Genomic DNA, 24,098 nt, shown 5'->3' on the forward strand with positions numbered 1-24,098 from the left:
CCGTCGGCCCCGAGCGCGGCGACGTGCGCAGGCGCGGTCTGCGCGGGGACTGGCGGGACCGTGGCGGAGGGCAGACATGTCTGGGATCGGGGTTGTGTCAGGGATCGGGGTTGTGTCGCGGCTGCTTCGCGCCCGGCACCTAGCGCTGACCTGGGCGGTGAGTTGGCGCTGCGGGTGGGGCAGGGCGGACGCTGGGTCCCGCGACCCCGACCCCGAGGTGGGGCGGGCTGGGGAGGGCCCGCCGGACTCTGTTCCAGCCGAGCGGGTTGCGGCGCGGTGAAGGTCACGACGCTGCGGGCCGCCCGGGACCCGTCCCCTCCCAGGGCCCGGTCAGGAGCCCGGGGCGACGGCCGAGGCAGCCCGCTCAGCCCCGGGCGCGCGCTCCAGGACACGGCCGCCCAAGGTCACACGGTGGGACGGGCCCGGGGCGGCCTGATCGCGGTGGACCCGGGCGGGTGGGATCCGAGCGGAGCCCCGGCACTAGGCTCGACCTTGCTTCTGGGTGTTGTGCGGTGACCCCTGAGCACTGACCGCAAAGCCACCGGGGCGGACGCGGGGCGGGTGTCTTCCTGGGCTGCGGAGTCCCGCTAGCCCCACTCGGGTCGGTCCGGGATGTGCTTTCCCGAGGCCTGGCTGCTGGACCGTGGCTCCTGCACTCCTGACGGTGAGGCCTTCAGAGTCGATTTGGGGTTTTTTTTTTGGTACGCGGGCCTCTCACTGTTGTGGCCTCTCCCGTTGCGGAGCACAGGCTCCGGACGCGCAGGCTCAGCGGCCATGGCTCACGGGCCCAGCCGCTCCGCGGCATGTAGGACCTTCCCGGACCGGGGCACGAACCCGTGTCCCCTGGATCGGCAGGCGGACTCTCAACCACTGCGCCACCAGGGAAGCCCTGGGGGGTTTTATTGGAAGCACTGAATTTAGAGGGTTTAGTTATTTGGTTCTTTTACATGAACTCCTCGAGCCTACTAGTTAGTAATTTAATTACAAAGTAAAGGTCCCAGTGGGAACCAAGGCTTTCAACAATGTTGACTTGATTTATGCCTGTAATTATGCCCACAGTTTTCTTCTTTTTAAAATACAGGAATTAAAAGTTAATGTTAAATGTGAGGTGGTTTAGTCGGACAACCTACCGACACTAGAAAGCATTTTAAATGCTTTCATGTGTTGCTGGTTCTTACTGAGCAGAGGTTCCCCCAGCCCCCAAATCTTGGGCTCTAAGACACAGTTGTAGCAGGGGGTCCATAAGCAGGAAATAAAGTCCATGGTCAGTGCGGTAGTTTTAGTCAACAAAGTTTGAGCAAACTTCTGAGTGGGCCCTTGTCGTTACGTGAGATGACAGATTTGGTATGTGGTGGTAACTGGGGAAGAGCTGACACGTCTGTCTTCAGACCAGACTGGAACCAGGAGTTCCTTATTCCATCCTGCAGACACCCTTCACCTACCCCTCGCCCTTTGCCATTTTATGAAAATATTGCTGTCCTTTACGCAAGCTGGGCTGGAAGGAATTCAGCTGTGAGCTTTTAGCTGAAAGTAAGAGTAAAGTTCCGGCGCACCACAAGTTGGAGCCTAAACCTCTCCTTTCTTATTGGCTTGATTGGAAGTGATCTCGGTTGAACCCGCTCTTGGCTGCCAGCACTGCGCTCCACTGTCTCCTTGAATCTTCACCATGGTCCCATTTTCAGGTGGTTGTGAACATGATGGCATGATGGCAAGGTAGAGCTAGCAAAGTTGAACCACAGGTTAGGTCTGCCGAAGATGGTCTTGGGTTTCTAAAGGTTTTTTATTCTGATGTAGATAGCTTTGGAAATTATTTCCGTCTATGGAAATTAATCTGTCCACAAGCTGTGTATTGGAGTTTCAGATTGGCAAGAACAAAAGCATCAAATTAGCAGAACAAAAAAAGAAAGGAATTCATGATCTCCAGCCGAGGAATGTTCATAAAGCCTTCTTGATGAGGATAATTTGAATAAAGTCTACAAAATTTTTCTTTATCTCATTTTGTTCAATTCTGTGGTGTTTCCAAGTCATATTTACAGCTGCTTTAAAGTTACAAAATTATCAAACCTATTTTGCCTTTGTTTCCTTTCCCGTTGTCCCAGTGCACTGACAGACTTTACAAACTGTTGCAAAGTATTGACAGTTAAATCGAAAGGGAAGGTAAAGCCAAGAACTTCAGTTGCTTACCTTCTCCCTTCAGTTGAGATTTCTCAATTTTCAACAAGCTATTGTTCTAGAATAAGTCAGCTTCTTCTCTTTGAATGTATCATTCTGAGTATGTCTTAATGGTGTATCTAGATTTACATTATTTAGGCCACTGTAGTAACGTTTTGTTTCTTGGGATAATTATAATGCCATTGGTTTTCAGTTCTGCATTCCGTGTCATGTTCTTCCTGGTTCACTTGAAAAGTTGTGGCTCAGTTTGGGCATACAGCCTGGATATTCATCTTAGTTTGGAGTCCCAGAGATTTTCCCCAGGGGTCCCTAGATGGTGGGGACAGTACAGGATTTGGAGCCAGCCGGGCAGACCCAGTCCAGAGCTGCTGCGTCCTGAAGAGACTCGGTTTCTCTGTGGGGTGAATGAGGATTCTGTGAGGTAACCTGGGAGAGCTGGCCTCCGTGCCAGGCCCACAGCTCACAGCCTGCCCTCGGTAATCATGTGAATGGTATTTGAAACATCCCTGTTTTAAAAACCTTTACATTTTTAGTGAAAATAATTACACATGGTTGGAAAAGAAAATGTCAGTACAGAAGCCCTTATAAGTGAAAAGGTATAAGACCACCTCCTTCCCCAGACCTTTTCCCCAGTGGAAACAACTTTGAACTGTTTTTGGTATTGGCCCCTGGTGTTTACCTCCATTTCTCTAGCTGATAATGCAGGTGCATTTTTGTCCAGTTTAGACATTGACTTTTGCTGGTAAATGAGGATTTCGCTCACTTAAACCATCCTCCTACCCACATCCTCAGTTCTCCCAATATAATTATGCAACCACTTCAGATCCTTTATTGTCTACTTTTGTAATTGTGTAGCTTGTGCTTACAAATTGGTTTCTTGTTCATGATTCGCAGGTGTATTCTGTTAGATGAGGACAGCCCCCAGCACCACTTTGCTGGATGGAGGGCATCAGTATCTCTACCCTTCTCACTTTTTCTCTCCTTTTCCTCCTAATTCAGTCACCTGTACTTTTATGCTATTAAGAGCTCTGTGTTCTTTTAATTCTACCTTAGGTAGATTTCTGCATTCTTTTTCGTTACCCTCTTGGGAAAGGTTTGATAATTTCTCTTCAAAAAACGTTAGATTAAGAAGTGACATAATACAAGTTTTATCTAAAGACAGAAATGGGATTAAAATTGGGCTCCAGATTCTGATATCACTCCCCAAATTGGATTTAGATACAAAAAATAATGTTACTGTTTTCCACAGAGAGATAATATGATATTTGTTAAAGATTTCTTTACGGTAGCTACTGCTTTTTAAGCTAACCGTGTGCTTGTGGGGTGTGTGTGTGTGTGTGTGAACATCCTAGAAAGAAGAAATAAACAGGGAATCCCACGGTTTCTGTTTTAATTTTAATTTGGCATCAAAATGTACTGTTCTTATTGGTGCTATTAGCTGTATTTATATAATTCTTTATGAAATTTTCAAGAACATTTGTATTAGAATTCTTTCAGGGACTTAGTTTTTTGTTAAAATATGATTTTACCATTTAAAAATTATACAGCTGAAAAATATTTGTTTTTTTAGTTCATATCTGAAAGAGTGGTCTTGTCCATAAAAACAAACGTACTTAACATTGCAAATGGAGAATTCAAGAGTATGACTCTTATCAGTTCAGATCTACTGAAAAACCCAGGAAACTACTTTTGAATCGGAGCTATTAAAGTCAACTCCGTGTTCGTGTCAGCTACCACTCAGTCTCAGAGTTAGGGGGAGCCATCTCTGGCGCTGCTCGCAAGTAGTCGGCCAGGTCGTCCAGCTCCGGCCTGAGTCCCTCACTTACAGGGAAGTCTGTCCAGTTTCAAACGGCTCAGTTGGAGTTCATTTTGTATTTGGTAATTCTCCTCCCTGTTATCCCCACTTGTTTGTCCCATAGCATAATTTCTTTCCCCACAGAATTGAAACATCTCTTCCAATTGCAGAATACTTGAAGGCATCCCTTTTGTCATCGTTGAATGTACTTATTTCCCAAAACTGTTCTTCGAGATATTTCTAAGACTGTTTTATCAGTGGTCTAGTAAAATGCAGTCAGCAGAATGGAAAAACTCATTCCCTAAGTTGCTGGCCATTGCTCGCCTGTGGAGAAGGTTGCCGCTCATGCTGGGCTGGGATTTCATTAACACCATTTTCTTGGGTAAATGGTTATGGGATGGGACATTTGAGCTGAGACTTGTAGTTGTAGAGGTTGCCCAGGGACAGGTGTCCTAGCAGAGGGAACGGCGCGCGGAGTATGCCAGGTAAAGGGGCGTGGCTGAGCCTAGCGCAGGTGTGGAGAGTGGTGAGGCAGGACCAGGAGCATCTCTGGGGCCGAATCTTCTCGTCTTCGGGGAAGGGACGTCACCACACCCAGTGACAGCCTGCTCTGGAGCACCCACTCCCAACGCGCTGCCTGGCGCCTCCTCCAGTGACCCGCAGAACCTCACAGGGGAGCTCCAGCATGCAGAGGGCTGGGATGGATCCCGGGAAGGTACTTCATTCTTGGCAAAACTGCCACTCAGGCAGCACAGATGCCTTCCCCATTCTCCACGAAGTACCATAAATTAAGACATTAATGTGAAAGTGTGCCTTTTGTCATTTCCCGAGTCAGTGTCCTGTCTGGAAACAAACTTCACCTAGAAGGGCCTTCGCTGGAGTGCCAACTCCTCGCCTCCTGGGCCTGCCCTGGGTCCTTAGCCCTTGCCTTAACCTTCAGGGTTAAGTGGAGGCTTCCAGGTAAGGCTTCTGGGTGAAAGGGAGCACCAGCGGGCTTCCCTGGTGGTGCAGTGGTTGAGAATCCGCCTGCCAATGCAGGGGACACGGGTTCGAGCCCTGGTCGGGGAAGAGCCCACGTGCTGTGGAACAGCTAAGCCTGTGCACCACAACTGCTGAGCCTGCACCCTAGAGCCCGCGAGCCACAACTGCTGAAGCCTGCACTCTTAGAGCCCGTGCTCCGCAACAAGAGAGGCCACCACAGTGAGAAGCCCACGCACCGCAACGAAGAGTAGCCCCCGCTCACCGCAACTAGAGAAAGCCCGCATGCAGCAACGCCGCCAAAAATAAATAAATTAAATTTTTTTTTTTAAAAGGGAGCACCTGGGTACATAAGAAGGTTGTCAACTTAGAAGGGAAGTTTTAATTACAAGTCCCCTGTTCCGTGAAGACACTTAGTGTTCCATCTGTGTTTCAGCAGCGGCCAGCAGCATCGCACACAGGAGCCCGCAGTTTTCACTTCACCGTTGATAGCAGTAAGAGGTCGTCCGCTAAAGTTTCAGACGCAGTAAGTTCATGACTTTGTTATAAGTGATTTTTTTGACTTAACGGAGTAGGGTTCTATACCAGGTTTTAATGTATTTGAGTAACACAGGTTTTACTTAAAAATTTTTCATTCATGCTCATTATTTTTAGTGTAATAATACTTAATTATAGTACAAATACAAGCATAGATATTAACATTTTTTTGTTTGTAGCTCTTACATATCTGTAAGCCAGATTCAACTTTAAGTAAAAAAATAATGAAATACAAATGTCAGATGAACGGTATTTACTGGAATGGATGGTGACAGACACCCTCCTCAGCTGAGGACTGTGTAGCAACTTGGGCTCTTTTGTGTTTACGAGGCCCTTCTGCGGTCTGTTGAAGAAACTGAAATTTGCTTCTAAGTTTCTATCTCATAAGCTCACAATAGTTACTGAATGCTTGTTGGCGCTTTCTCAGTCGTAAATACAACATGGACCTGCAGTAGACTTGTGTCCTTGGTTCCTGGATGGTCACTCAGGTGAATGGACTGTCCTTATCTAAATGAAACAACATTGCAGTGTTTTCATGAGAAGCTTCAAATCATGATCTATACTACACTGTAAGCTTAGATTTGTACATGCATGTGGGTATAAATGTAAAAAGAGAAGATAAGTAAAAAGGATAATTGCAAAGAAAAACCGTAGTTAGAACTGGTATTTTGATTTGTGATGTTGCTTTCCTCTGCATCCCTGGTCCCCTACTTAGTTTTCGGCCTTTCAACAAATGGTGGGTGCCCTAGCTCCGTGGGATTGGTGCTCTGCTATTGATGAGAGCTGTTGGCCGTCCCCTTTCAGTTCGAGGGTGAGCCCACCACGTCTGCTGTGACTACTGCATTGCACCTGGTGTGCAGCCTCAGCACAGGATGGAGGCCCTCTGGGCGTGGCAATGACTCTTTCACCGTAACCACAGCCTCAGTGTCTGGCCTAGTTGAACCAGTGATTGACAGGGGGCGTTTTCTTTTCCAGATTTCTACTCAGTACCCAGTAGTGGATCATGAATTCGATGCAGTGGTGGTCGGCGCCGGAGGGGCGGGCCTGCGAGCTGCATTTGGCCTTTCTGAAGCAGGGTTTAACACGGCCTGCGTCACAAAGCTCTTTCCCACCAGGTCACACACCGTCGCAGCCCAGGTATGAGAAAGGGCTCTCTCCGTCCTTTTGGTGCTCGCGAGGCACTGCACAGCCCGGCGCTCCACCACAGCAGCCTCCCGCCTCGGGCCGCCCTCCACTGGGCTCCCTCTGGTCTTGGTGCTCCCTCGCCAGGAGGTCTCTGCCCACCCTGTCCCCGCCCCACTGCCCAGAGCCTTGTTGTCACTCCTATTTCTGCTCCAGTCATGCCCGCCTCCATCATGGTGTGAGCTCCTTCACTGCCCTTACCCGATGTGAACAAGTTTGTTGTGGGCTCGCTCTGTGCCTGCCGGAGGAACCTCAGGGCAGACCTCGAGTGGTGGTGACGAGCTCTGATGATGGTGTGAAGCTGCAGCACAGAAAACAGTGACCTTTAATGCTCTGAATTTAGGGAAGAAGAAAAAGTAAGGTGGGAAATTATGTGACTTTATTATTTTGTTTATTCACTGTAGGCACACTATAGGGAGTGCCCAGCTGGTATGCAGGTAGTATTCTACAATCACATTTGACCATCTTTTCTGGTATTTGAACGCATTTCCCCATTGAGACAACAGAGGGTGTGCTGACTTTGTACGAAGCAACAAGAGCTCCCATCACCGTTACATCTGGAATAGCTATAGTCAGGGTCCAGCCACATTCTTTACGCACTAAACTGCCTAGATACTTTGTTCGAAAGCTGTGCTTTTTAAACTGAAGAATAAGTAATAAATACCCTTGGATAATTCATTGTCTAAAAGCAAGAATAGATCTAAGCAGGTAATTTTGAACGGTATTGCACAGTTTTCAGGTAGTGCAATAGTAATGCAATAAAAAGAATGAGAAAAGGGTAGCTTAACTTGAATGCTGGTTCTCGAGAAAAGAAGGTTTAATTGGGGGAAGGATAACAGCATTTTTGCATGCACTGGGCCACATGTTTTTGTATTATTTATTTATTGAGATATTATTTTTTACTTACTAGATTAGCAAAACTCCAAGTTTGACAAAACTCTGTTGGCAAGGCTATGGGGAAACACATTTTTTTTACCTTGCTGGTGAGGATATAAATTTATATAACCCCTTTGGAAGGCAGTTTCGTTTCTGCATTATTTTAAACCAGCTTTCTACATTCTGCTGCCCTGGTACTTAACATTTTTTATCAGGATTGTGTTTGGGTTTACGGTTGGAGGGGATGGAGGAGGGAGGGAGGAAGGAACGTGGTGACTCGTGGTGCGTGTCTGTCCAGCGTTCCTTGCTCTGTGCTAGTGACTCGTTTAGTGGTAGCCAAGCATAACATGGGAAACTGACGCACAGCAGCCACAGCTGAAGAGATTCCAGTGAGAGCACTGACTCAGGAGTTATGACTGAGCAACAACTGGGAGAACGGGAGGTTACCGTGCCTTGTGAGAAAGATTATCTGAAGAGATGTGCAGTTTTAATTTGGGGGGCGGGCAGGTGTGCTGCGATTCCTGTGACTGAGGGGCAGGCTCGGGGCGGGGTGGGGGCTGGGGCTCTGAGCCCTCGGCAGGAAGCGCTTCTGCCTTTAGCGCCTGCACTCCAGTACCATTGGGAACGTTTGTCATGAAGCTATTAGATTTGAATCCCTTTTACATGCCGGGCTTGGTAAGGAAGAAGCCTCATCTGAGGAACCTCTGCCGACCCTCCAGATGACGCCCCAAGGGGTTGGGCTCCGGGTCCCTCTCATGGGTGAGGCGCCTGAGGCTGGGGGATGCCGTAACTGGGCCCTGCCTCTAGGTTGCAGGGGGAGGAGATGCGCTTCGGAGTCTGCCGGACGGTGAGATCCCTCACTGGCCCTCTCGCGCGAGTAGCTGGCTTTTTCCGAATCTGGCTCCGGGCAGGAGGCAGTGGGGAGGTGAGTCTGCTGTAGCTCACGGGGCTGCTGGCGTTTCAGGGGGGGATCAACGCCGCCCTGGGGAACATGGAGGAGGACAACTGGAGGTGGCACTTCTACGACACCGTGAAGGGCTCCGACTGGCTGGGGGACCAGGATGCCATCCACTACATGACGGAGCAGGCCCCGGCCTCCGTGGTGGAGGTAACGTCCTTGCCGGCTGTCCGATGCAGGGGGGGTTGTGGTGGGAGTGCTCAGCCGGCAGGTTGCAGCGAGCTGCTCTAACGGGAACGCTCCTGTCTTCTGCTGCTGGGCTCTCCGTAGAATGTGTTCGTTCGGGGCTTGCAGATTTGTGTTGTGTTCTAGCGTGAGTTAGCCGTGAGCGTCTGGATCCCGTTAAAGCGCTCGGTGTTCTTCCGTTTCTCAGCTGGAGAATTACGGCATGCCGTTCAGCAGAACTGAAGATGGGAAGATCTACCAGCGTGCCTTTGGCGGACAGAGCCTCAAGTTCGGGAAAGGCGGGCAGGCCCATCGGTGCTGCTGCGTGGCCGACCGCACTGGCCACTCGCTGCTGCACACTTTGTATGGAAGGGTGAGGTGCCCTGGGTGCACAGGGTGGTGGGACGCGGCCAGGCCAGGCGTGTGGTGACATGGGAAGCAGGCCACCCCGGGGACAGGTCAGCGTGTCAGCCTGTCCGCCCAGGGATCGCTTTTTGAGCAGCAGAGTAACTTGATAGTTGTTCATTTGCAAGTATCTGTTCTAAAAACTTACATTGATAGTCATCACAAACGTGCTGAGCGTTTTGCTTTACTTGGACTAAGTGGCCAGACGGCAGCAGACGCCGTGCAGCACACCCTGGGCTAAGTCGGGACCCCGTGGCCCACGGGCGCAGCTCTCGCAGCAGCTCTGAGGGGAGGCTAGTGTTGCCTCTCTGGCGCCTCTCGGGGTGTGTGGAGCTGAGAGATGTGTCCCACGTGCGGCATCCTCTTCTGAGGTGCATTGTTTGTACAGCTGAGTTGTCACACGATGCATCAGCACTGCCATCCATGGGTTGAAGTCTGTGGCTCCTTTTCCAAGCCAGTGTTCCGCTAGGGTCCGCCTGATCGCTGTGCCCACTCCAGATCAAGGTCTCTAATCTGTTAGCTTTAACAGTGCAATTGCAAATGTGGGACCCCCTTTTTTGGTTGTTTTTCTTTCTTTTTCAGTCTCTGCGATATGATACCAGCTATTTTGTGGAGTACTTTGCCTTGGATCTCCTGATGGAGAACGGGGAGTGTCGAGGCGTTATTGCTCTGTGCATAGAAGACGGGTCCATCCACCGCATCAGAGCAAAGAACACTGTTGTAGCTACTGGGTAAGAGCCTGGTTTAGTCGTGTTCAACTTCTCTGCAGGCGAGCTGAATTTATTTATTCTGATGAGAGTAGGGGTGTCCCGGAGTAATGGCGGAGGCGCAGGCTGTGACTTCACCCGGCAAGGGGTGGCTTTGTGGGCCTGAGGGACGACACCTGCCTCACGGCGGCAGGAAAGTGTCAGCAGTTCATAGCTGGGAGGACCCTTGAGGAGACAGGCCTGGAGAGTCTGATGCTGTCTGGAGCAGCGTCTCCTTTGCTTTGAGGGATGCTGTGTTTACGCTGATTTCTGGGGTAGAAGAGTGTTGTTTGTTCACATGAGGAAAATAAGTAAATTCCATCTTATGTACTGTCAGTCTGTTATTTTAACCGTTTTAAGAAGTGCATCCATAAATGTTTTTAGGTTTTATTATCTTATACGTTTTTATCAGGGAAATCAGTTGCTTAGCACAGAAGCGCCCTGAGGTACAAGCGAGAGCGCCTTCTCTGCCCCCCAGGCTACCGTCCCAGTTGCCCAGGGCAGCGTGTGCACATGCACCCACAGAGGTGCTGCCTGGGTGCTTGGTCCACTCCAGTCCATTAGAAAGGAGGTCCTGATGGGACGCTCGTGCAGTCACCTCTCTGCCGGCCTGTCTGTTTTCCAGAGGCTACGGGCGCACCTACTTCAGCTGCACATCCGCCCACACCAGCACCGGGGACGGCACTGCCATGATCACCAGGGCAGGCCTTCCCTGCCAGGACCTGGAGTTTGTTCAGTTCCACCCCACAGGTAGGATGGCATCAGGCTCTTTGTGCCTTTCAGGTGCTCGGTACCTGTGGGAAGGCTCCTCTGCAGTTACGTGCACTTGCTTTCTCATATCTCACATCCTAACTCGTGACTTCCCCGAGGAGATTCTTCCCTGCGTCCCCCAAGGCAGTGGAGGCCAGCGTCTTACTTCCGCGCCTTGTCTCGGCGCACTTAGCCAGACGCGAGGCCGTGACTGTTTGGTGTCCCTCTCCTCGACTAGGGTGCCAGCTCCCCCTGGGAGGTGGGGGCAGGTCTGCCTCATTTACCGCTGTCTTCGCAGCGCCCAGCACATGGTAGGGCCTCGGTCAGTAGAGCCAGAGGGAATGCATTTGAGTGGAGAAGTGGCACAGACAGATGGCAGGCTGCCACAGTGACAGAGCACGGCAGGCGGGGCCCTGAGATGTCCACAAGTGAGGGTGATGAGTGCACGAACGTGGGAGGGGGCCTGGGAGGGGAGTTGGTGAATCCCATCCTGAACTTTGTTTCTGGGCTGTTTACTGATCTGTCAGCTGAGGAGCTGCCACTGTACTAAAGAACAGGGCCTGTTTTTTTCTTTGCTCCGTCCGTGTGTTCCTTCTGACCCTGGCAGGGATGAGTAGTAAAAAGAAGTAGGTGGTAGTCTTATTGCTGTTTTTAACCAGTACAATGTCTGAGACTTCGGAATTCCCTCTGTAGTTAGAGCTCCATTTCTTTTGCTTCCTTTTCAACGTATGAGAAATAAACCACCAGAAGACATGGCCACTGAAACTAGGAAAACTGGAAGATGAGATACAGGAATTTGCACCTTGTTTTAAAGGCAAGGTAACCCTTTGGGGCACTAAGAAAAGTGATAACCTTCAAACTACGCTGGGCGCGCAACACCCAGCGCCGGGCGTCCTCGTGCTCCTTACGCAGAGGGACGGTTGAGATCGGGGCGCAGCTCCCCACTCCCCGTTGCCACATTTGGATTGGGGCTCTGCGTCTCCCGGCGTCGCATTGGTGGGCTTGTCTCGGCAGAGGGGGACCATCCCACAGGTTGTGGTGAGACTTAGGGTTGTACACAGCGGGTGCAACTCAAGTATCGGTGTAGTGATCATTGCCGTATTGTTCGGTTACTTGATACGCCACATTTCCAAGCTGATTTCTGGACCTACAGGAGCCAACACGATTTCATGGTGCAGAAGGACATTCAGCAATTAAAACCTGATAAGGTTGTAGTAACAATTAAAACCGAGATACTTAACATAAACTTTGTCGTGTTGAGAGTTTAAAGCACAGTTGTAATCGGAGTATTGAGCAGAGCCGCGTCGTCCACGCAGCCGACCTTTCTTCTCTGCAGCTTGGTCATTGCGTTTTTCATACCGCGGCATTGCGCTGTGCCCTAACTTTTCCTCTCTTACGCTCGTGAGTGTGGTGCTCTTCGCACACCCTTTCTGTCTCCTCCCAAAGTATCTTGGGAAAGACATCTGCATTTGAGATGTAGGCCCAGCGGTCCTTAGGTTATACTTGTTTAATCAGTTCGTTGTTTGCAGGCATATACGGTGCTGGCTGTCTCATCACGGAAGGGTGCCGTGGAGAGGGAGGCATCCTTATCAACAGTCAAGGCGAGAGGTTCATGGAGCGCTATGCTCCTGTCGCAAAGGACCTGGCATCCAGGGACGTCGTATCCCGCTCCATGACCCTGGAGATCCGTGAAGGAAGGTCTGCGTGCGTGTACCCAGAGGGGTCTGAGCGTGTCTGCACGCCCCACCCCTCTGGCGGCTGTGATTTGTGTCTGCATTTCAGCACGGGCTGGGGGGCTTCTGTGTGACTGTCGGCACCCCGCCCACCCCGGCGGCCTATGTGCAGTTACCTCTGACTGTTGTCTGTCAGTTTAGGATCTCTACATTTGAGAAGTTTAGCCAGTTAGCTGTAAGTCCATCTCACATGGTTTGTGTGTGTGAGTGAGTGTGTGACAGAAGCGGACAGTATGGGGGAGAAGACACACCCCTGTCCTGAGTGCAGTGCGCGAGCTTCAGCTGGTATGCTGCTTGAAGTCCCGGGTGCTTGGGGCCCTCAAGGTGGGTGGGTTGTTTGTTCCTCAGTGAAGCAGCGTGAGGCCTCAGTGCCGGACTTCGAGCCGCTGTGGTGACGCTGGTTAAGTATCTGCGGGTGAGGCGTCACGTTCGCACACAAGAAAGGAGACGTCAGGTGGTTCTTTGGAGCATCTGGTGTGAAAGACCCCTGTAATGCATCCACCAGGGAGAGTGTGGCAAATCGGCACCTCCCGACCCTCAGGTGGGAGCCCGGTGAGGGCAGGGCTTCCGTCGTGTTCGTGGCTGCATCCCAGCACCTGGTGTCTACCCTGGCACATGGTGGGTGCTGAGAAGAGACGCCATGAGAAGGTGGCCTTAATGAAGGGAGCATTTTCTCCAGCATCAGAGCATGTGGAACCTCGTGTGCTGCCAGGATTTTGTGACCTCACGGTTTCTGGATTGCTGTTCTCGACCTTACGGCGTGATGTCCTCTTTCACCAGAGGCTGTGGCCCTGAGAAGGATCACGTGTACCTGCAGCTGCACCACCTCCCCCCGGAACAGCTGGCTATGCGCCTGCCTGGCATCTCGGAGACAGCCATGATCTTCGCGGGTGTGGACGTCACCAAGGAGCCGATCCCTGTGCTTCCCACCGTGCATTATAACATGGGCGGCATCCCCACCAACTACAAGGGGCAGGTAAGGGTGCCGAGCCCATGCCACAGCAGGCCCCTCGCGCGGGGCCTCCCTCAGAAGCCCTGGGCAGTCTGGTGGGCAGGGCAGGGGCCTCGGCTTGGCTGCGGTGTCTGCGTTCACACCTCAGGTAACCGCTGATAACTGATTCATCCTTCTTGGTACGCAGTCACAGACATGAGGTCATTTGCAGTTTTTCCTGCATGCTTGTGTGTTACAAAGTGTTTACAGTTAACACCTTTGGATGGTTTGCGGCTCACAAAGAGCTTTTTAGTCACCTGGTTTCAGTCCTCAGGACTGTTGTAAGCTGGGTGGGACTGTTGTAAGAGGCTGACTTACGACTCCAGTCCCCCGCCTCCCCGTTGAAGGCCCTCCGCCCGCCATGCTCCGCTGCTGTGAGCCCACCGTCGGAGCGGGCGCGCAGGGGCACGTCGGGAGGTGGGTGAGGCGCTGCCGGGTGTGTGGAGTGGCCCTGGGGTCCTTTGACTTCGGCACGGGGGCCAGGGAAGGAGGCTGCACGGTGTCTGTGGGGGTCCCTGTCGGTGGTGCAGGCCCAGTTTTTACCGTTTCTCCTTCCGACCCCCCACTGTAGGGGAGGGGGGCTGAGCAGACCGCACCCCGTAATCTCAGTCTTCTTCGCCAGGTTCTGAAGCACGTGGGCGGCCAGGACCAGGTCGTGCCCGGCCTGTACGCGTGTGGGGAGGCTGCCTGCGCGTCGGTGCACGGCGCCAACAGGCTGGGGGCGAACTCGCTCCTGGACCTGGTCGTCTTCGGCCGGGCGTGCGCGCTGAGCATCGCGGAGTCCTGCAAGCCTGGTGCGTGCTCCTTCCGGCGGTCTGGCTGTTTCAGGGCGCTTTGCATCGCGGTCACTAGCGGGCGTCCGGTTTCCCTCCCTGGAAGCGAGGAAACAGAAAGTCAGAGATTTTTATGCTGAGAGACCTGAGGCTAGACTCAGGGTAGGTGGGGCAGTTAGAAGAGTAACTTCAGTCAGGTTTTTTTGCAGTCATCATGTTCTCAGAAAAATCACTGTTGGGAAAGCATTATTTAACAGGGGTTTATCCCATACTACTTGTCTGGTATGACTTATCTCCAAGGAAATGTTTTAAATGGTAGGTATAAATGAATATATAATTTTTTGGTACTTAGAGAAAATTAATAAAATACTAAAAACAAACTATAACTAAATCTGTTAAGGGAGAAAGGGAGGAGTTAATGCAAACAAAATAGAAGATGGGTCACAGCTCTCTCCCCTCAGTGAGAGAATGGATATCCATCAGTGATTTTCTTTTGTGGTGACTTAAAGTCATTTGCCGAGGAAAAGCTGCATGTGCTGGTCTCACAACAGTTCTAGTGCTCCTCTTGCTGTCGCCAGAGCCCGGGAGCAATCTCTCAGAGCAAAACAGAAAATCTGAGGTTCCCTTTCTTTGACAGCGAGAAAAAGGAAGTGTTTTGAGAATACTTTTCTCTCTGAAGGATCAATGCATGCGTTTAAAACCTTGGGAACTCAGCATTAAAAAGGAACAGACTGCCCACACGTGCACAGCACGGGTGGGCCTTAGGCTGTGTGATCCAGACGCAAGAGACCACATATGTGCAGTTTTTTGTGTGTGGCATCTGGAGAAGGGAAGCTGGGGCAGGAGACGGTGGGTGGTCACCAGGGTCTGGGTCCATTTGTGGTGGGGCTGACGCAGCTCTGCTTGTCAAAAGCAGCAAACTGCACTAAAAGTGGTATCACACCTTCGTTATGCTTTAGTTTCTAAAGACAAAAGGAGAGGAAAAGTGTTTGCCCCACTACTTTCCCCAAAGTGGGACTATATTAAACGTTAAAATGCTTAAATTCTATAGTCTGATCGTGATAATTACAGGAGTCTACGTGTGTGTTCAAATTTGTAGAACAGTGCACGTAAGGATAAAACTCCATTTTACGGAATGATCATTTTTTAAAGCATTAAAAACAAAAGCTAGCAAAATTGCCTGCCTAGAAGAGCTTGGGCAGGTCTCGCCTCGGAGAGAGAGTGGCTGCAGGACTTTGTCTTCTGTATTTCACACCTGCGTGCGTTACCTTCTACAGAAAATACATTTAAAAACATGTCATCCCAGGGCAGCTTAAAAACCCTCAAAGCGTTTATCTTTTTAGAAAGGCAAGAACAGAAGATCTTGAGGTTTATGTAAGGGGGTGCAGGGCCAGGGTCAGCAGGAGGCTGTTAAATACCTCCAGCCAGGTGCCGCCCGCCCCCTCCCGCCCCCCCCCCCCACAACCAGGTCTGAGAACCAGAACGGGGCTGGGCAGAATGAGAATAGCTATGGAGGATGAAGTTTTTTTCCTTCACAGAGTAGCAGTGCAAGGTTTGTTTGCATAAATCTAATTTTTGACCTTAAGAGAGGGTTTCTGTTTTGTTCATTCAAAGATTACTTATTGGGCACCAACTTTTTGCCAGAAATTTTGTCTTTTTGTTTACTCTTTGGCCCCAGGTCAATAGATGCTTCCTCAGGGATAGAGTGGTCCAGGTGGAATATTAACTCAGGTTATGCATGCATTTTCCAAACTCCCTGCAAAGGTATAATACACATTTGGTGGTTTTTTTCGTTTTTTTTTTTTGTCTTTTTTAAAGGAGATAAAGTTCCCTTGATTAAACCAAATGCTGGGGAAGAATCTGTCATGAATCTTGACAAATTGAGATTTGCCAACGGAAGCATAAGAACATCGGAACTACGGCTGAACATGCAGAAGGTAGGAGCCTGGACACGCTCTGGATGAGCGGGCCAGCTGTGTTGGTAGCCCTGCACTGGGGTTGCTGAGTCACGGAGGCGAGCTCAGGCCCGAGTAAGATAAAAGGGTGTGCTTTCCACACTGAAGGCTGGAGAGGGCCGCCCAGGGCAGACACAGCAACTCTGCAGCATCAGGACTCGGCCTTCTGTCAAACGTGCTAGGCGTTTGCTGCAGCTTCCCTGCTCAGACCGTCTCTGGCCCTGGTCTTCTGTCCCAGCCTGAAGGAGGAGGGACAGTGGAAGGTCCGAGAAGCTCGGTTCCCAGCTGGGAGCTTCCCAAGCCCAGCACTTCTCGTTGCTGAGGAATAATCCCATCATCACACCTACTTACGGCAACTCTGGGAAATGTCTTTAAACTGGGCCCGTTGATGCCCCTGAATGAGGTCAGGAGGGGAGTGTGGGTGGCGTGCGGAAGCCGTGCTCACCTGCGTCAGCACGTCCGCTGGAACGGTCTGTATTTCTGACGTGATAGTGGAGCGTGGGAAATGAGGCCGGTCTAAGTTAAGTTTATTCAATTTCAGTTTAAATGTAGGTAGGTACACATGGTTAGTGGCTACTGCGTGAGGTAACACAGGTTTAGGTCAATTAAAAATACCAGTTGACTTCCCTAGATAAATAAATAAGTAAGTAAAACAGCTAGGAATCAATCAAATTCTTTAATACCGGGATTCTTGGTCCATGAATGAGACCTTTATCCACTTGAAATTATTTGCAAGAATTTCTGTGTGGGCGCATTTTCTGGAAAGAAGCCCCTTGCTTTAGTTGCATCCTGAAAGGGTTCCATTGGGTCATCCACACAGACACCACCAAAAGGGAAAAGGTGAATATGGCCATTCTCCTAAGACTGTGGTTCTGTGGTTCTATCTTCAAACGAGACTGGGCTTCGGGGAGGCCTCATGGGATGGTAAGGCAGGGGGCAGGAGTGAAGGAACAGAAGCATGGAGAAAGGGCATCTAAAGGTACAAGTCTCCAGGTGAAAATAAGGCCGGGGGATCTAACGCACAGCATAGTGACTATAGTTAATGTTACTGTACTATACATTTGGAAGTTGCTTGAAGAGTAGGTCTTTTAAGTTCTCACAAACAAACTTCGTTTTAGAATTCAGAGTAATAAAGTCACAGTCTGAATTTCCTAGTTTTTCTATTTACATAAATATTTTACAAAAAATGAAATGCATAAGAAAAAGAACCTAAAGGTTTAACAGTTCTTGGTGTGGCTTTTCCACATGGATTAAAAGCTTACAAATATTTTGTATTACAGTCGATGCAAAGTCATGCCGCAGTGTTCCGTGTGGGAAGCGTGTTACAGGAAGGCTGTGAGAAGATCAGCAAGCTCTATGGAGATCTAAAGCATCTGAAGACGTTTGACAGGGGTGAGTGGTTCCTCGGGCCCCCGCGTACGGTTGTTGCTGGATGTCTGCAGGGCGGGCTGCTTCTGGGCGCAGCCCGACCCGTTTAGCGCTGACGTAACTCGTCCTTGCCGAGTGGACACTGGCTGCATCCTGTTGTCTTTGACGGCTGCCTTGTGTGCCCAGGAATGGTCTGGAACACTGACCTGGTGGAGACCCTGGAGCTGCAGAACCTGATGCTTTGTGCCCTGCAGACCATTTATGGAGCAGAGGCCCGGAAGGAGTCTCGCGGCGCTCATGCCAGGGAGGATTTCAAGGTGCACCTTCATGTCCAACCCCCCCCGCCCCCCGCCCACCACTGCCACCACCGCGTGCACCGCTGTCCTCCCCGCTGCGTTGCTCAGCCCTGACCCTGCACTCTCTGCATTCACTTCTCTGCACTTTCTCTGCACTTCCCGCAAGTCAGTTGAGAAGAATGCTTTTTCTCTTCTGATAACCTTCGTACCTTTGTTCTCACCGAGTTCAGTACTAGTTTGACCTTGTTCTGGCTTTGGATCAGTATCCGGTGCTGCATCTCTCAGCCTCTTTAGGGCGAAGGTTAGCGTGCAGCGGGTTCTGTTGCCTGGAAGTGCTCACCTGCTGACTTGAAGTGACGAGTAACTCATTGTTTCAGACCCACCTCTGGTTTGGGAAAGGATTATAGAGCCTCATCTTGGATCACCGTTGTTTTAATGAACTGGTTTTTATGCAGAGCTCACTTATCAGATTCTTCAGAGAAGAGTACTCGGCATGTGGTAGTTAAGATTTTCATGGAAGCGGTTGTTTGGGGGCGTCAAGTTAAGGATGGAGCACATTAGCAGGAGCTGAGCTGCTTTCCCGTGGTGGACACAGAGGCTTTGGTCCGGGACAGTGTTTGGGTGGCTCAGCTAGAGGCTGGGCAAGAAGAACTGGATTTCGATCCACCACGAGACACTGATTGGAGCTGGATTCCAGTTGCTGAGTACTTGGTTAGAGGAGGAGGGTGGTGAGCACACTCGTCCTGTGCACCAAGCATGGAGAAAGGGCATCTAAAGGTACAGGTCTGGGAGAAGCCTCTCCCAGAGCCCGTGGTTGGTTCCTGCGGCTGAGACGTCACTGCACATGTGCAGGCAGAGCCCGCTCACCCTGGGCGGCTCGACCCTCCCCTCCCGGAGGCACTGGTGCGGGTGCGGGAGTGAGGGAGTGTGCTCCCCGCCCCATTGCCCCCGGCAAGAGCCTGGCCTCCCTCAGCAGAAGCTGCTAAGTAGTTGGATGTTTTGGGTTTTATTTGAAGAGGCTTTTGTGTGTCTTATCTGTTACCACGTGCAAGATATTCCTTAGCAGCATTCAGCCTCTCTTTAAAAATTTCTGAAAAATTTAATATAATTGCTAAAACTAGAACATTTAAATAAAAAAGGCTGAAAGAAAAAGTCGAACTCTGCAAGAGTACAGAGCAAAAAGACAGGAAAAGGATTTGATATATTTTTAAGTGCATAAAAGATCAATTTAATTCCAACGCCCGTCTGCTAGCTGTAGAGAGAAAATGCAGAAGTGGAGCTCTGGGTCCCACCGTGCTGCAGCCTGCTGCCCAGCTGTGCTGCACGGGGCCTGACCTTGTCAGACTGCTGGGGTGCAGATGGGATGAATAAAGGGGAGGGGGCCCTAGGCTGGGCCAGCGCAGAGAGCAGGGCTTATCTCTACGTCCAGAGGACTGACAGGTCATCAGTGAGGGCCCACGGGTGCGTCTAGAGGACTGGCCACTGGCCGAGGGATCCCGAGTCTCGTGGCCTTCTTCTGCGTGTGGTGGTCGGTGGCGCGTGTTCTTGCCATGTGCCCTTCCGGGTCAGATCTGCACGCGTGGTTTCGGTGGGGATTGTAGAGACATGCTTGGACTGGGAAGGTCTTGGCTCTGCACGAGGTCCGCTTTGCCGATGGAGACCTCCTTGTTGAGTGGGATCTGGGGAATTAATGTCAGACTAGTCTCGTGTATCTTTTTAAGGAGTTTGCCGTGTTTTGCCGTGTTTTCTGGTTTTGCCGTGTTTTCTGGTTTTGCCGTGTAGAATGTTTGTTGACGGCACTGTCTGAAATAAACGTACTTTCTGTGGCCTCAGGAGCGGGTTGACGAGTACGATTACTCCAAGCCCATCCAGGGGCAGCACAAGAGGCCGTTTGAGGGGCACTGGAGGAAGCACACGCTCTCCTACGTGGACATCAGGACTGGGAAGGTACGCGGGGAACGGGTTCTGCTCACGTACGCCATGGCGCATGGGCCGTCCCTCATGTTATGCCGGTCAGTGTTTGGTGAACCGGGAGAAGCAGCATGGGTTTAAAAGGACTGTGGACAGATTTGAGACACCACTGAAAAGACACAGTCAGGCTTCTGCCTGGAAACAGAACCCCGCGTGGGCGGGTGGTCCATAAGGGCCGCCCCCACTGTGCTGGTGCTGGGCAGGGGTGGGCCAGCGCCAGAGGCCTGCTGTAGGGGGGCAGATGGAGGTTCTGAGCCCACAGAGAGCTGTGGGCAGGGATGGGGGTGGGGCGGGAAGGCACCTCTCCCCTCCCTTCCCTTTGACTGGACCACCTGGACGCAGCCTCAGCCTCAGGGAAGCCCAGGGGATGCTGTTCAGCTCTTAACTTCCCCGGGCAGGGAACAAGTTGGGAGGGCCAGGGGGCCAGCAGGGTCCTGGAAACCACCAGCTGAGAGAGCAGTGGGGCTCCCGTCGGTCTTACCCCAGCAAAGCATAACTCACCCATTTGGCCTTTCTGCTCGGCATTAAGACTCAGAAATAATTAAGATGTAAAGTGTAAGCTTTTCAGAGCTCCCTAAGGGATAGTCTTAATTGTCTATCTGGGTTTACAGAAGTTCTGCTGTGTCCTTATACTTCTAGAGTGCCTAGTGCGATTGTTTAATACAGGCAGACAGCAATTTTCATAGTTCCTCATGTAGGCTCTTTTCTGACAGTGTATTCAGACGATCCTCTTAATACAAGCCTACTTTTGTAGTGTTTGGGTTTTTTTATGATCGTAAAAGAAATACATGCTCATTTTAGAAAGTACAAGAAGACTGAAGAAAATCAACCTTTATAAGCTCACCAGTCAGAGAGATCTTTTATTATCATTTTGAAATATTTCTTTCAAGTTTCGTATGTATATAAAATCGTTCACTTAGAAGTAGGAAAAACTGCAAATACAAACATAATTTACGGATAAAGGATAATAGTACATACAGGGTTTCACCCACTTTTTGAGCATTTTCAGTTTAAGTTTTAGTTTCAAGCATTGAGAATTTGGTACAGTGTTATTTTAATTGCTGTATTCCATACATGGATTTACATAGTCAGTCCTGAGTTTGTTATTGAAAAATGTTCCCGTGAATACCTTTGTTTTTAAGTTCCTGTTTGTCTGCAAATCTGCTTTTATGGTTAATTTTCCAAAAGTATACAAGAGGGTTGTTTGTACGTTTTTGTGCGCTAACTCATCACCGACTCTTCTTAGGTCTCCCTGGAATACAGACCCGTAATCGACAGAACTTTGAACGAGGCTGACTGCGCCACTGTCCCCCCAGCCATCCGCTCCTACTGAGGAGACCGGAGTTTACCAGCTCTTGTAATTATGTATAATAGCTCATGCACGTGTTCACATTGTAACTGCCTTCTTAAACTGTCCTCGAGTGACTGAGGATGCCGCTTGACAGAGATTCCTACCAGAGGCCGGCAGCTCGCCAGTAATCAACAGCCAGGAAGTGTTCAGCTTGCCTTTGTCCCTGCTTCGTTCTTGAGAGATAATAAAACTGGGCGCAGTTCTTAGATGAAACATAAGTTACAAACTTGCGTTGATTTCCAAGTTCCTTTAAAATCTTACTGTTTGACCTGAGGCATATTTGTTGACCTGAAACATAAAACGTGACTATCTTTTTATTGTGTTGCATCAGAATCCAGAAATTTTGCTGCAGTGTATGTTTAAGTGAAAATGCATTTTGGTGCCTGAGAGCAAATGAAAACAGACGGTTCCTCCTAGTTCTTAGGAAGCAAATGGTTTCACATGTGAACGTGTGTCCTGAAGTATTTAAATGACCGAATACTAAATGAAACTGATGTGGGTGCAAATGGGTTTCCTCCTTTTCCACCTCCATGCAGATGCTGTTTGGGGCCACCTTCCAAGTTCTTGTCTCAGGGTCGGCTTCTGTAGAATCCAGTCCGAGGCAATTGAGTTCATTCATTTCAGATTCTATTTTTGTAGTTTAGGGATTGCCTTTAAAAATTCAAAGTTTGTAAATATGTAAAGCATTGACATGATTTCAAAGCCTGTTGTGTTCAGAGCTCACCTCCTTAACTGTCCCTCATGCTCTCCTCTCTCTCCTCCGCAGGACCCACTGTTGTTTTTCTTTCTAGTCAGTGTCCTAAGAAAACAGAAAGCAAGTATGTATTTCTGTTGTGTTAGACAGCCGGCCCTGCCCCTTGCCTGCATATCCTGGAGGTCCTTCCTTGTCACTCATCCTGCGGCCGCGCCCTCCTCCACTGCACGGGCGTACCTTGTCCCCGGCAGGACATTTGTGTTGATGGCACAGTGAGTAACTGTGAAGTCATTTTCTTAGCCAGTTGCTTAGAAGTGGATTTCTAGAAGTAGGGTTGCGGGGTCAGAGGGCAAATGCGCTTGTCGTTTTGTTAGATGCTGGTAAGTTCTCTTCAAAAGGGCTGTGACATTCTGCATTCCCACCACAGTGTCTCAGTCCCTGTTTCCCACAGCTTCGCAGAGAAAGTGTGATGGGAAGCTTTTGGATGTTTACCAATTCAAACAACAGGCGGCCACATCTGATTGGAATGGATGGAATGTATTAAAAACTGAATTCATAATGATAGTTTTAGAAAGCCAAAAGTAACCGAACAAGAAATATAGTTGGTCACTCCTGAAGGTAACTAGGGCACTAACCCTGACACTGAAAATGGACAATTAAAGGAAGATGATGAAATGATTATCCTGCCTTTTTCTACAAATTGCAATTCACGATAACCTAGTTGATCAGGGAACTTTACAGAGGAATTCCGCAGATGAATGAGTGAGGAATGATAGAATTTCAAGATCACCATTTTGCAATCCTAATACAGTGGTTCTCAGACTTCAATGCATCAACATCACCTCGGTAAAGAATTCCCAGCCCTGCCCCAGAACTTGTGACTCAGTAGGTTCTGGGATTGGGCCTGAGAATTTGCATTCCTAACATGTCCAGGGACCACACGTTGAAAACCACCTGCATGGAATGTGATGTGGCCTAACAAATATGAAGGAGGTAGTTTTCAGGAGAAAATAACTGGCGGAAAGACTGCTGACAGCCTCAGACCGCTTCATTCCAGCCAGTGGGTATAATGAGGAAGTAGACGCCGGGGCATTTAGTAAACTAGGTGGGAGTGTTAACCTGGGCATTTGAGCAGCGTTGAAGTGTTAGGACAGGGAATTCAAAGCTAGCACAGGTAGCCCTGAAGCAAGGGAGGGTAACAGGAGGGCTGATCGTTGCAAAGGAATAATGGATGGGGGTGGTTTCCTTATGTCTGTCTGCGACTTCTGAGCCAAAAACAAACCATCAAACTATTTTCATGAACATTCTGAGACTAAGAAAACCACTGGGGAGTGGGTAGTCTGGAAATGTAAGTTCCTATGGAATTCCGCTAGGTGTGGAACCACCGGGCCACATCAAAAAAATCTTAAAAAAATAAAATAACACAAAATAGAATACTGCCCAGAGAGATGTAATTTCTAATATGTATCAAAAGAAGCAGAAAGGTAAGATATACGGTAAAATATTCAGACCTGCACTGCCCATAGCAACGGCCATAGCAACATGGCTGTTTACACTTAAGTTCATTAAAATTCCACTCCCCAGTCACCTTGATCCACTTCAGGTGCTCAGTAGCCACACTCGGATGGCTGATAAAGAGCAGTTCCTTCATTGGAAGTGCTGTGGGCCAACGCTAGTGTAGATGTTTGGTAGTTTCTCATTATACTAAACATCCTATGTTCAGTAAATTGACAGCTACTCAGTAAGAAGCCAGAGGGAAAAACAAAACCGGAAGGTCATTCGCTTTCATCTGAATTCTGGCAAGAGTATTGGTTGGAAAGGAAGGGGAGAGCAGGGCTCAGTCAGCCTGTGCCTGGAATTCCACACCAGGCTGTAAAAGGGGAAAGTGACTGAAAGAGGAAAAGTCTCCAGTCCAAATGCCAGAGTGGTCCTGATAAGAAGATAAACACGAGTAACGAGCCGGAGCGTCTTCAGAGGGGAAGCTGGTGAGGCAGGTAACACAAGATTGCGTGAGTGCACAAGCGCACAAAGGACAGAACGAGGGCACGTAAGGTACTGGGTCGTCCATTCATTTAACACGTTTATTGAGGGCCTACTATGTGCCAAAGACAGAAGAACAAGAGGGTGGACTGAAAAGTGTTAGGAGTGCTAGCACCCTGTGTCTAGGGCCAATGTTTAGAAAAATTCTAAGGATAATAAGAGGCATTTTCCAATTAGCTCAGAGAAATTAGACCAAAGGAAAGGCTGGCCCAATATTAGGGGAGTGTTGTCTTTCAGTTCATTTCTCCTCTCCTCCATGCAGAAGCACTATATAAATGGAAAGCTTAGAACAGACCTGGTTAGGAGGGAACTGAATCCCAAGATAGGCGAGGAGATAGTGGCAAAAGCACATCAATACTTTA

The 24,098-nt window shown here is 49.7% G+C and overlaps 1 protein-coding gene across 2 annotated transcripts; it reads left to right on the forward strand.

The window, feature by feature from the left end:
* Nucleotides 1-5: 5 nt before the first annotated feature.
* On the forward strand, nt 6-23,799 carry SDHA (succinate dehydrogenase complex flavoprotein subunit A). 2 transcript variants are annotated; one of them, XM_079916124.1, is made up of 15 exons: nt 6-157; nt 5,382-5,471; nt 6,458-6,619; nt 8,505-8,648; nt 8,872-9,036; nt 9,651-9,799; nt 10,440-10,564; nt 12,094-12,262; nt 13,078-13,273; nt 13,911-14,082; nt 15,880-15,998; nt 17,297-17,408; nt 17,571-17,701; nt 19,514-19,627; nt 20,898-23,798. In XM_079916124.1, exons 1-15 carry the CDS (start codon nt 77-79, stop codon nt 20,982-20,984), a joined length of 2,016 nt encoding a protein of 671 aa, XP_079772250.1. In that variant the 5' UTR covers nt 6-76; the 3' UTR covers nt 20,985-23,798. The 2 variants fall into 2 exon arrangements, with proteins under 2 accessions (XP_079772250.1, XP_079772251.1); XM_079916125.1 differs by having other exon boundaries at nt 35-157; nt 5,385-5,471; nt 20,898-23,799.
* Nucleotides 23,800-24,098: the final 299 nt, after the last annotated feature.

The sequence above is a fragment of the Stenella coeruleoalba genome (genome assembly GCF_951394435.1).
Source record: "Stenella coeruleoalba genome assembly, chromosome: 3".
NCBI lineage: Eukaryota > Metazoa > Chordata > Mammalia > Artiodactyla > Delphinidae > Stenella > Stenella coeruleoalba.